Raw genomic sequence first — 13246 nt, forward strand, 5'->3', positions numbered from 1 at the left:
CTAGTTATCTTAAGCCCATTTGGACTAAATGGCACTCTCACAGGACAGGCATTCAAGATGTCTGATTCAGCTACAAAAAAGTTAATTGGTGAATGGAAACAATTCTATCCTATCTCATCTTGCTTGAAGGAGATGTCTGAAGATAAACAGGAAGATATGGATTGGGAAGATGATTCTTTAGCTGCAGTAGAAGTTCTTGTTGGTACGGATCCTGAGCATTAATCCTAAGGGGAAAATATGTGACTGTATGTGTTAGTTAAACAACTCCAATACCTTAGTGGCTTTCAACACCAAACATTTTATTTTTTTCTTTCTCCTGCTCATGTTATGTAAAGGCTCCAGCTTTGTCATGGTTTGGCTCCTTGTATCTTATTCTGCAATCTAGGTTCAAGGAGTACCCAGTATTTAGGACATGCTGTTCTTACAAGAACAAAAGAATAATAAGGTCCGAGTCTAGCTATGTACTAGTAAGTGTATTTAAAGCTTCTACTAGGCTACATCTGCTTACATTCCAGTAGACAAAATTAGTCATTTGGCCAAGCCAAAGTCATTGGGACAGGGAAATACATTCCACCTAAAGGATAGCATGCTAAAGGTGGAAAGAAAATAATTGTGAATGAGTAATATTTGGAGGCTGAAAAGTTGACAACCTGTGTTACTCAATATTTTAAAATTTGGTAAAACTGTCACCTCTGATCATTTAAAAGGCAGAATATAATATGTACCTAAAGAACTTGGGTCTTTCATCTGTTCTAGCCAGGTCATCTCTATTCTGATTGGCTGTATTCTATATGTCCTCTCATTAAGGACCTACGTTAACAGGGTAAACTGTATTTTGGAAAAGTTAATCTCAAGGTAGAGGATAGAAGTAAGAGAGGCTGCACTGATCCTACAAGCACATTTAAATTAAAGCACCTGTTGGGATGTGACATATATCACTCACATTTACATTCCAGAGCAAATTACAAAACCAAGCCTAACAATGAGATGAAGATGTATACTCCACCTTAGACATACATAGGAGGTGTGGGGAATGTATAATTGAGCAGGTAATTGGGATTAGAATCTGCAGTACTGTGTGTAATGGAATCATATGGTAATGTTATGTATAAAAATTGCCTTATTTTTAAAATTTATTTTATCTATTTGAGAGAGATTGATTTGCTGTTCTACTTTATGCATTCATTGGTTGCTTCTTGTATGTATCCTGACCAGGAATCGAACCCACAACCTTGGCATATGAAGATGATGCTCTAAACAACTGAGCTACCTGGCCAGGGCATTGGTTTTTTGTTGTTTTCTTTTTTAAATAAAAAACTATCAACATCCAACTTCAATAAATACATTACTATCAGAGTAGTTGTGCCCAAAACAGAAGCAAAACACAAACATATATTAGGCTTTTTAAATAGAGACATAAAAACAAGAAAACCAAAAATGTTCCATAATTCTAGTGCCCAGATTACCTTAGTTAAACTTACTATTATTATTTTTGTTGTTGTTGTTAATCCTCACCTGAGGATATTTTCCCATTGATTTTTAGGGAGAGTGGAAGAGGGAGGGAAAGACAGAAACATTGATGTGAGAGAAACACATCGATTGGTTGCCTCCTGCACGAGCCCCAACCAGGGCCTGGGCCAGGGAGGAGCCTGCAACCAAGGTACCTTTGTTTAAACTTTTAAAATAAATTTTAATCCACCTTATAGTTGGTCAAATTTGAAAATAAGGATTTAAAGTAAGAAAGTAATACACCAATGTAATATACAGATGATGTATTATAGAATTGTATACCTGAAACCTGAATTACTTTGTTAACCAGTGTCACCCCAATAAATTCAATAAAAGTGCTATATGTAAATGGAAAAAAAAAGAGAAAGTAATACACATTTATGGTTAGGAAATTCAAAAATGAAAAGAAAGCCCTGGTTGCTGTTCTAAAGCACTGGCCTGTGTACTAAAGGGCCGTGGGTTCAATTCCCGGTCAAGGGCATGTATGTGGGTTTCGGGTCTGCTCCTGGACCCTGTCAGGGCGTGTGCTGGAGGCAGTCGCTCTAACATTGATATTTCTCTCTCTCCCCTCCTCCGTTTTCCCCTCCCTCCTTCCCTTTCTTTGACTTTGAAAAGCAATGGAAAAATAACCTCAGGTGAGGATTAACAACAACAACAAAATAAAAATGAAAAGAGAAAGCTGCTTTCTTCTCGGTCTTTGAAGATAACCACTACTAATAGCTTCTTGTGGTTTCTTCCAGAAAAACCTTATGCCAGAAAGCATATATTTATAAAAATACGTTAAATATATTATTACTTAAATATGATTATGTTATACCTACTGTTCCATTACAGTGTTTTTGAGTGAAACTAATTTCATTATAATCACAATAGTAATTGATTTTTCTGTCTTTTTTCCCTTTCAGCGGGTGTCCGAATGATCTACCCAGCATGCTTTGTTCTAGTTCCTCAGTCAGACATTCCTGCTCCAAGCTCTGTGGGATCCTCTCACTGTTCAACTTCTTGCTTGGGTGTCCACCAAGTGCCTGCTTCCACAAGAGATCCTGCAATGTCTTCGGTTACTCTTACACCACCTACATCTCCTGAGGAAGTCCAGACAGGTATTGTCCTAATTTGTTTTGTTAACTCTAGTGATTTTCTTATTTTGAAGACAGTAAACATTTAATTAAATGATTATTTTAATACTAGAGGCCCGCTGCACGAAATTTGTGCACGGGTAGGGTCTCTAGGCCTGGCCGGTGATCAGGGCTGATCAGGATCTTCCGGCTGCTGGCCGGGGCCTTCCGTCATTCCGTGCTGCTCCCTGGTGGTCAGCGCACATCATAGCGAGCAATCCAACTCTCGGTCGAACTCCTGAGGGGACAATTTGCATATTAGTCGTGTGTGTGTGTGTGTGTGTGTGTGTGTGTGTGTGTGTGTGTATGTATGTATATGATAATTTAAAACTTATTGAAGAGTTTGCATCCAAATTTCCAAACTGTTAACATTTGCTTCAGCACTTCTCTGTATGTATACATTCATTATCATTGGTCTTCTGAACTATTTGAGAGCAAGCTGCAGGCATGATGCTCCATCTCCCCTTATGTACTCAGTATATTTTCCAAAATTAAAGCACCTTTCTATATATCTACAATTTAATCCTCCAAGTCAGGAAATCATTATATAGCACTACCATCCAATTCACATCCCCTGTCCAGATTTTTTGCTTTTTGTATGTTAAGTGAAGTAACACACTTTTTTGCCTCAAAATGTAAGTAAGCTAGTCAAGTAGCCTGGAGCAATTTATTATCACTAATTAATTTTAAAAAACCCAAATAGTATTACTGTAAACCTACCTTTATTCTCCTACATCTTATTCTTTTTTGTTTTCAGTTGATCCTCAGTCTGCCCAGAAGTGGGTCAAATTTTCTTCAGTATCTGATGGCTTCAACTCGGATAGTACTAGCCATCATGGTGGGAAAATACCCATAAAATTAGCCAATCATGTGGTGGATAGAGTTTGGCAAGAATGCAATATGAACAGAGCTCAGAACAAGTACGTATTTTCATTTTCAAGTTTAAAAATTACATGTTGGTAGTTACTTGTAGATAGTATAAACAGTCATTTGTGTGACTGTTCCTTAATTTAAAAAATAGATATTTAAAAAAATATATATTTTTTATTGATTTCAGAGAGGAAGTGAGAGGGAGAGAGAAATACAAACATCAATGATGAGAGTGAATCATTGACCAGCTGCCTCCTGCGTGCCCCACACTAGGGATCCAGCCTGAAACCCGGGCATGTGCCCTGACTGGGAATTGAACTGGTGACCTCTTGGCTTGTGGGTTGTCACTCAACCGCTGAGCCACACTGGCTGGGCAAAAAAATTGATTTTAAAAAGATTTCAATTTTAATGCTTAATTCAGAGTTACAGAAAAATTGATGAATTCTAAACAATTCTATAATTTCAAATCTTAGGAGGAAGTATTCAGCTTCATCAGCTGGTCTGTGTGAAGAAGAGACAGCTGATAAAGTAACATCCTGGGATTTTGTTGAAGCCACACAAAGAACAAATTGCTGCTGTTCGAGGTAGATTTTTTTGTTTTAGTCGATTGATATCTATACGTACCTACGTGTGTGTGTGTGTGTGTGTATGTAGTAGTTTAGTATGCTGTTAAATATGTATGTCCCACTTTGTTTGAGGAAACTTATATAAACACAGTGTATTAGGATATTTTTCAAAAGAAAACATTTGAGGAAAAACGTTCAGTATTTTGGAGCCGATTATGAAAGTACATATAAATGTATGCCTTAAGTTCTTAACACAGTTACCTGGGCTGGGCTGTGAAAGCTTGGTTTCATAGACAATAAAGGAGAATTTTATACTTTATTATAGTATATATAACATCTATAAGGTAAAAGGCACACACATCTCTTGAGAAGTGTTCATAGGTGGCATTGTGCCTGAGAAATATCTCCCAAGGGTTCTCTTAAAAATGATGATACAGCCGAAACCGGTTTGGCTCAGTGGATAGAGCGTCGGCCTGTGGACTGAAGGGTCCCGGGTTCGATTCCGGTCAAGGGCATGTAACTTGGTTGCGGGCACATCCCCAGTAGGAGGTGTGCAAGAGGCAGCTGATCGATGTTTCTGAGTCTCTATCCCTCTCCCTTCCTCTCTGTAAAAAATCAATAAAATATATTTAAAAAAAAAAAATGATGATACATACTAGGTACAAATTTCCACACCCTGTTTTATAGTAAATACAGTATAGGGTTTATGCATTTTCTTATAACATCCCTTTGGGCAGCTGTAGGTGAAATGCTGAAATAAGATTCACAAAGTATGTTTCAGCATGGGACCAAAACTGTACTGTAAAAATACAAACTTAGTAATAGACTGTATTGGTTGGAAGATTGGTAGAAGAATGTATGAACTTGAAATTCTTCCAGGGGTCCTCAAACTTTTTAAACAGGGGGCCAGTTCACTGTCCCTCAGACCGTTGGAGGGCCGGACTATAGTTTAAAAAAAAAACTATGAACAAATTCCTATGCGCACTGCGGGCCCGGGACAAATCGGCTGCTAAGCAGGACAGGCAGCGGCACCTGGTGGGCCGGATTAATGTCCTCGGTGGGCCGCATGTGGCCCGTGGGCCGTAGTTTGAGGACCCCTGCACCCAGTTGTATTTATTTTACATATGGGGGCCTTTGATGAAATTAGGTTATTAGAGGCATTAACATTATATTACCTAGCCCTGGCCAGTGTGGCTCAGTTGGTTGAGTGTTGCCTCATGCACCGACAGGTCACTGGTTCGATTTCTGGTCGGCACATAACCAGGTTGCAGGTTCAATCCCTGTTTGGGGTGCCTACGGAAGGCAAACGATAGATATTTCCTTCTCCCTCGTCTTTCCTCTTTCTCTCAAATCTATTTTTAGAAAAAGATTATTTTGCCTGAAGTTTATTTTATTCTACAATTAAAGGTAGATCATATGCTTTTGCAAGCAAGTAAACAAATAATGGCATTAACACCCCTAATCAGGACTTGTGAGCAAATAGTTGGCCACCCTTTTTGTCATGGATATGAGCCAAAGGAATTGGAATGCCTTGCCTGCAGGTTAGGGCCAAGTTTTTTCTTACATTAGTTCTGTTTGATTGAATACAGTGAACAGACAAGTATTCTGGTATGTTGTTCCATAGATTAAATATTCTTACATAGATTCTTGGGATTAGAAGCTGTATAATTTTTTAAAGTCTGGCAACTTTTTTGAAAACTTGCCTGTTGTTGATAGAAAGATTGGAATAAAAATATGAATACATTAGCTCCTGTTTAACAGTTTAAGAGAGTTAAAAACCACACCCATCTAAGGGAAAACAAACCTAGTCTTGAAATGCAAGGTTCCATGGCATTATTTGTCTGAGATCAGGAGTCAGCAAACAGTGATCAATTAGCTAAATTTGGCTCACTGCCTGTTTTGGTATGGCCTGTGAGCTGAAAATTACTTTTACATTTTTAAATAGTTGAATAAAATTTAAAAGAGAATATTTTATAACGTGAAAATTACGCAAAATTTAAATTTTAGTGTTCATAAATAAGGATTTATTGGAACAGAGCCACATCCGTTCATTTACATATTAACTGACTGCTTTCACAGAGTTGAGTAATGCAACACAGACTGTGTGGCCCCTCCGAGCCCAAAATATTTACCATCTGGTCCTTTATAGAATAAGTTTGCCATCTCCTGGTCTAAGACTAATATAATGCTTAAATGAAATTAGGCTTTTCTTTCCTTGTATTTATTGGCATTTTTATTAAGCAGCTCTTTTTTAGTTTCTCACCTAGACTGTGCTTTATTCTTTTTTAATGATGTGGGTTTTAAGTATATTTGTCTAAAATGGTCTTGGAGGAAGACATTCAAAATGCATGTTCGTAAACATAAGTTTAAGTTTAAATTTTTGGTCTCTAAGCTGAACCTTTTATATTTAAAAAACTTGCTATCTCTCATATTTTCAGAAATTTTTCCAAGACATATAGAAATTGGATATAATGAAATTTGTATAACTTTTATAGGTGACTTGCTTTGGTAAATTTATCCCTCTAGTAAATACAGTGTTTATTATCATTTACCTTTTTCCACTATTGCATTTTGTACTATAGGTTTCCCCTTTTCTCCCTTCAAATATGGTTTTCTTATTTATTTCTTAAATAAGTCTTAAAAAGACTTGAGCCACCCTGTGTTGTATCCTCTCCTGCCATGGAATATAGGAAGTAGGGCACACATTGATAACTGACTATGCTAATCAAACCTTTGGCTTTCAAATCTTTCCTAAGTCTCTTCTAGCTATATTGAAGATAATTACATTTCCTAGCTCCCTTGCCTTTTACATGTATTTTTTTCCAGCTTTATTGAGATGTAATTGATAACATTGTATATATTTAAGGTATACAACATGATTTGATTAGGCTCATTTGCTTTCTGAATTTGGCTTAATGGGAGGCACTAACAGAAGATTGGCTGATCAAAGTGGGGAAAAACTAAGGTGTTTCCCCAGCCAGTTTTGAGCCGACTCCATTAGCAGCTTTGTGTCCCTCTAACAACAGTCCCTTCTTCCAAGGTCCCAGTTACTACTGAGCAGGTCCTGCTGTGGTTCTAGTACCATATTAAACTTCTGTGATATAATGAGGCTACTTTATCTTCAGTCCTAGAAGTCACAGAAGCTCCTGGTTGTTACTAGTCTATAGGTTGCCTCACTTTTCTCTCTTTTTTTTTCTAACTAATTCTCTATAGTAAATTTCCTCTGTATGAAAGATAGGACTGGACCCTGATTAATACGTTGGCTTTTCTTAGAAATCTATTTGAAAAAATTGCATAGTTACATAGCAACTTGCAGAAGTATATGTAATTTTCAGGAATTTAAATTATACAAATAAAGCTGAAGTTCCCCTGATTCCACTCTCTCTTTCCAAATTTTACTGCCTTTTTCTAGAAGTGACTGTTTGCCAATTAGGCATTATTCTTCCATACTTTTCTATAATTGTGTGTATATGTGTTTTTTCACCCAAAACAAATATAAAACTGATGTATTGGCATCTTTTTTTTTTTTTTTTTTTCACTTAAAGTGTCTTAGCTCTTTCCATTCTAGTTACTTGTAGATCTGCCTTATTAATTTAAAAAACTTTTTGGTATTCTACTGAATCGAAGTACCATAGTGTATTTAATCATTTGTGTTTGATGGATACATAAGTTGTTTCCAAAGGCTTTTGTTTATGTTTACTTTAAAAATATATATACTTTGGTGACCATCAGTTATTTATTAGACTTTCTTTGAACACTTATTCTGTGATAGGAGATGTCCAAGGCTCAGGATATACTAGTAAACAAGGCTTTCACTATTATGAAGCCTACACCGTAATGGGAATGGGGCAGATAATTTGTTTTAAAAGAATTCTTAATTCTTTAAAATTTTAAGAATGATGAGTGCTAGGAAGGAAATAAAACTAGGTGGATGATGTTATAGTTGTGGGCAAGGGTGTTATTTAAACACTTCCTGTGACTTCCAAAATTTTACCAATTTTATTGCATATAAGAGTGCTGTTTTTTCTTATGCTTTCACTGTTCTGAGAGCTGTCCTTAAATTTATTTTTTTGCCACTGCAGTAAGTGGAAAGCATAAAATTGTTTTAATTGGTATTTTTCAGTTATTAGTGGGATTTAGTAGTGCACATTTATTGATATTAGGCTTTAGTCCAGTGGAATGTTCATAAGAAAATTAGCACTTAGAAGGCTATATTAATAGAAAGCAAGACAATACATTTCAAGTGTTAACAGTAAATAAAATACAAGGACTTAATCAACAGGAAAAAAGAATATAAAGGGATTGGTATATAGTCTGAATTAATAGTTTCTTACCCTTATAGAAGGGCAAGTAAATGAATGACCGCTTTCTTTTTTTAAAAAATATGTATTTTTATTTATTTCAGAGAGGAAGGGAGAGGGAAAGAAAGATAGAAACATCAATGATGAGAGAGAATAATTGATTGGCCGCCTCCTGCATGCCCCACACTGGGGATCGAGCTTGCAACCTGGGCATGTGCCCTGGCCCGGAATTGAACCCTGATCTCCTGGTTCATAGGTTGATGCTCAGCCACTGAACCATGCCAGCCGGGATTTAAAGCAAATCTTAAATGTCGTCATTTCATTCCTACTTCAGTATGCAAATCTGAAAATGTTAAAATTTTCTAGTTCCATTATCACACCTAATAAAAGGAGGAACTCTTATTCTCTTGGCATGATCTGCTACTCTACAAATTTGTCTCAGAAATGTCTTATTGGTTTATTTGACTAGGATCCAAATGAGAAGTATGTATTTGGTTGTATACATCTTCTAGGTCTCTCTTGTCATTTCCTACCTTCTTTTTATGGGATTGACTTGGTTGGAGAAACTACGTCAGTTGTCCTATATGTAGTCTGTCCCACATTCTGAATTTCTCAACTTGCCATGTGTTTTTACTTGTTCTTTTAGTGTCATTTAACTTTATTTATCCCTTGTATTTCTGTAAATGGAAGATAGCTCTAGAGCTATGCTGTTCAATGCTAGTAGCTATATTAGTAACCACTTGTGGCTATTTAAATTTAAAATAATTAGATTTAAAAATTAAAATTCAATCCCTCAATTGCACTAGCCACATTTCAAGTTCTCAATAGCCACATACAAAGCATTTCCATCATCACAGAAAGTTCTGTTGGACCATGCTTGATCTAGAGCAGGGGTGGGCAAACTTTTTGACTCGAGGGCCACAATGGGTTCTTAAACTGGACCGGAGGGCCGGAACAAAAGCATGGATGGAGTGTTTGTGTGAACTAATATAAATTCAAAGTAAAGGAGGGGAGGGGAGAGCAAGAGAACCGGATAGAACAGCCGGATCCGGCCCGCAGGCCGTAGTTTGCCCAAGGCTGATCTAGAGGCTTGATTAGAGATTTAGGTTTGTTATTTTTGGAGAGAATACTTAATAGATGGTGCTGTGTTGTTTTGTATTGTGTCACATCAGAAGAGACACATGTCTGGTTGTCCCACTTTTAATGTTAAGATTGAGAAGGTGGTCCTGGCTGGTGTGGCTCAGAGGTTAGAGCCTCAGTCCACACACCAAAGGGTCATGGGTTTGATTCCTGGTCAAGGGCACATACTTGGATTTTGGGTTAGATCCCAGCCCTGGTTGGGGTGCTTACCGGAGGCAGCTGGTCTATGTGAGAGAGATACATAGATGTTTCTCTTTTGCTCTCTCTCCCTGAGAAGGTGGTGATCAGCCTGACCCTTCATTGTAAAGTTTCTAATCATGTTTACTATGAATAAGGACAGTTTTTCTTCCTTTGAAATCTCTAATCTTTTTCTTGACTTATTGTATTGGCTGAAACTTTCAATAAAATTGTTGAATAGAAATGTTAAGAGTTAATATTCTTGTCCTGGCTCAATTAGTTGGAGCATTTTCCCAAACACCAAAAGGTTGGGGGTTCAATTACAGGTCAGAGCACATACCTAGGTTGCAGGTTCGAATCCCAGTCAGGGCAAGTATGGGAGGCAACCGATTGATGTTTCTCTCTGTTCCTTTCTTTCTCCCCCTCCTTCCTCTTTTTTTTTTTTTTAAATATATTTCATTGATATTTTACAGAGAGGAAGGAAGAGGGACAGAGAGTTAGAAACATCGATGAGAGAGAAACATCGATCAGCTGCCTCCTGCACACCCCCTACTGGGGATGTGCCCGCAACCAAGGTACATGCCCTTGACCGGAATCGAACCTGGGACCTTTCAGTCTGCAGGCCGACGCTCTATCCACTGAGCCAAACCGATTTTGGCTCCCCCTCCTTCCTCTTTGTCTCAAATCAATAAACATATGATGCGTGAGGATTAAAAAAAGAGTTAATATTCTTGTTTTGTTCCCAGTCTTAGGGAGAAATAAAAGAATGATATTAGATGTAGCTTTTCATAGATGTCCTTGATTAGATTAAGTTCTGTTCCTTGCTTGCTCATTCTTTTTTTTAAATGAATATGTTTTGAATTTTGTCCTGTTTTCCTATGTGTATTGAAATAATTATATGGTTTTCTCTTTTATTCTGCTAATGTGATAATATTGACTTTTATCTTTTGAATGTTATACCTTACAGTTGGGGCCCAGTGCACAAATTAGTGCACCTTGAAAGGAACTGTGGGCCGTGAGGCTGAGGGGTGGGTCTCAGCCCATTCTTCATGCCCCCATTCGGCCTCTCCCACCAGGGCCCCCGATCCCCTGTTTGCCAGCAGCCCAGCTGCCACCACCACTGCCTCCATGTGCTGACAGCACCGGCCCTCTCACATCTGCAGACGACATAGAGCGGCACCAGCAGCGATGCGAGTGGGGCCGGCACCAGCAGCGGGTGGGAGCGGTGGCTGCAGCCCCGTTCGCCCCTCAGGAGCAGGGGGAGGTGGAGAAGCCTGCAAGAGTGATCGGGACCGGCAGCCATTGCTCGCACCCGCTGATGGCGCCAAGTGATCAGGACTTGCTCCAGGCATGGGTAGTGGGTGCGAGCGGCAGCTCCAGCACCGGCTGCGGGTGCAAGCAGGGCCGGTGCGGGCAGTGGGTGCGAACAGCGGCTCCAAGTGCTGGCAGTGTGGGTGGGACTGCGGTGTGCGGGAGCAAAGAATTTTCAGTAACCACCAGAGGCTTGCCCCGATGACAGTGACCAGCGCCCCCCCGCCTTGGTCTGGCGCCCCAACTCACCTGCTCCACCATCCGGCCGCAGCCAATGCCCACCATGTTTCGCCCATGCTTTCTGGTGGTCAGCATGTCATAGCAACCGGTTGTTTCACCATTTGGTCTATTTGTATATTAGTCTTTTATTATTTAGGAACTAGAAGCCCAATGCACGAAGATTCGTGCCAGAATGGGCTTTCCTTTCCCTGGCTGCCGGTACCGCCTTCGTTCTGGCCGGAGCCGCCTTTCTGCCTTCCTATGCTGCTCAGAGGCCCAGAGTGGCTGGGGGCCCACGTATGCAAACCAACCCACCATCTTTGTTGGGTTAATTTGCATACTCACTCCTGATTGGCTGGTGGGCGTCGCGAAGGTACAGTCAATTAGCATGTTACTCTTTTATTAGGTAGTTAGGATTATAGGACAGATCCCATTTGGTCATGATATGTTATCCTTTTCTATATTAACTAGAGGCCCGGTGCCCGAATTCGTGCACCAGTGGGGTCCCTTGGCCTGGCCTGCAGGATCGGGCTGAAACTGGTTTTCTGACATCCCCTGAGGGGTCCCAGATTGCGAGAGCGTGCAGGCCAGGCCGAAGGACCCCACCAGTGCATGATCGGGGCCGGGGAGGGGACGGGAGGTTGGCCAGCCAGGGAGGGATTGTGGGAGGGCTCCAGGGTGTGTCTGGCCCATCTCACTCAGTCCCGATTGGTCAGACCCCAGCAGCAAGCTAACCCCCTGGTGGTCAGGGCACATCATAGCAACTGGTCAGCTGGTTGACTGCCCCCTGGTGCTCAGTGCGCATCATTGCAAGTAGTTGAGCGGCCTTAGCATATCATTAGCATATTACGTTTTGATTGGTTGACTGGCCAACCAGTCAACTAGACACTTAGCATACTAGGCTTTTATTATATAGGATGATTGCCAATATTTTGTTAATGATTCATATCTGTGTTCTTGAGAGATACTGTTTTGTGATTTCTTTTTTTTTTTTTTTTTAATAAATATCTTTTATTGACTTTTTACAGAGAGGAAGGGAGAGGGAGAGAGAGTTAGAAATGTCGATGAGAGAGAAACACCAATCAGCTGCCTCCTGCACATGCCCACTGGGGATGTGCCTGCAACCAAGGTATATGCCCTTTTTTTAAAAAATAAATCTTTATTCAGATTATTACAATTATTTCTCCTTTTTCCCCCCATAGCTCCCCTCCACCCATTTCCCTCCCCACCTTCTGCCCTTACCTCCCCCCCACTGTCCTCATCCATAGGTGTATGATTTTTGTCCATTCTCTTCATGAACCCCCCATACCCCTTTCCCCCTGAGAATTATCAGTCCACTCCCTTTCTATGCCCCTGATTCTATTATATTCACCAGATTATTCTGTTCCTCAGGTTTTTAATTCACTTGATTTTTAGGTTCGCTTGTTGATAGATATGTATTTGTTGTTCATAATTTTTATCTTTACTTTTTTCTTCTTCCTCTTCTTTAAGAATACCTTTCAGCATTTCATATAATACTGGTTTGGTGGTGATGAACTCCTTCAGCTTTTTCTTATCTGTGAAGCTCTTTATCTTTCCTTCAATTCTGAATGATAGCTTTGCTGGGTAGAGTAATCTTGGTTGTAGGTTCTTGCTATTCATCACATTGAAAATTTCTTGCCACTCCCGTCTAGCCTGCATAGTTTCTGTTGAGAAGTCAGCTGACAGTCGTATGGGTGCTCCCTTGTAGGTAATTAACTGTTTTTCTCTTGCTGCTTTTAATATTCTCTCTTTGTCTTTTGCTCTTGGCATTTTAATTATGATGTGTCTTGGTGTGGTCCTCTTTGGATTCCTTTTGTTTGGGGTTCTGTGCGCTTCCTGGACTTGTAAGTCTATTTCTTTCACCAGGTGGGGGAAGTTTTCGGTCATTATTTCTTCAAATAGGTTTTCAGTATCTTGCTCTCTCTCTTCTTCTGGCACCCCCATAATTCTGATGTTGGTACGCTTGAAGTTGTCCCAGAGTCTTCTTACATTATCTTCAACTTTTTGGATTTTTTTT

At 39.6% G+C, this 13246-nt stretch overlaps 1 protein-coding gene across 2 annotated transcripts in view; it reads left to right on the forward strand.

The window, feature by feature from the left end:
• MED13 (mediator complex subunit 13) overlaps positions 1 to 13246 on the forward strand; it is a 91538-nt gene that overhangs the window by 27365 nt on the left and 50927 nt on the right. For both annotated transcript variants that reach the window (XM_080680913.1, XM_080680914.1), the window contains exons 5-8: positions 5 to 202; positions 2415 to 2609; positions 3382 to 3544; positions 3968 to 4078. In XM_080680913.1, coding sequence (XP_080537039.1) covers positions 5 to 202; positions 2415 to 2609; positions 3382 to 3544; positions 3968 to 4078 — 667 coding nt within the window. The remainder of the gene's footprint in view (positions 1 to 4; positions 203 to 2414; positions 2610 to 3381; positions 3545 to 3967; positions 4079 to 13246) is intronic.

Source organism: Plecotus auritus (genome assembly GCF_963455305.1).
Source record: "Plecotus auritus genome assembly, chromosome: 7".
Taxonomy (NCBI): domain Eukaryota; kingdom Metazoa; phylum Chordata; class Mammalia; order Chiroptera; family Vespertilionidae; genus Plecotus; species Plecotus auritus.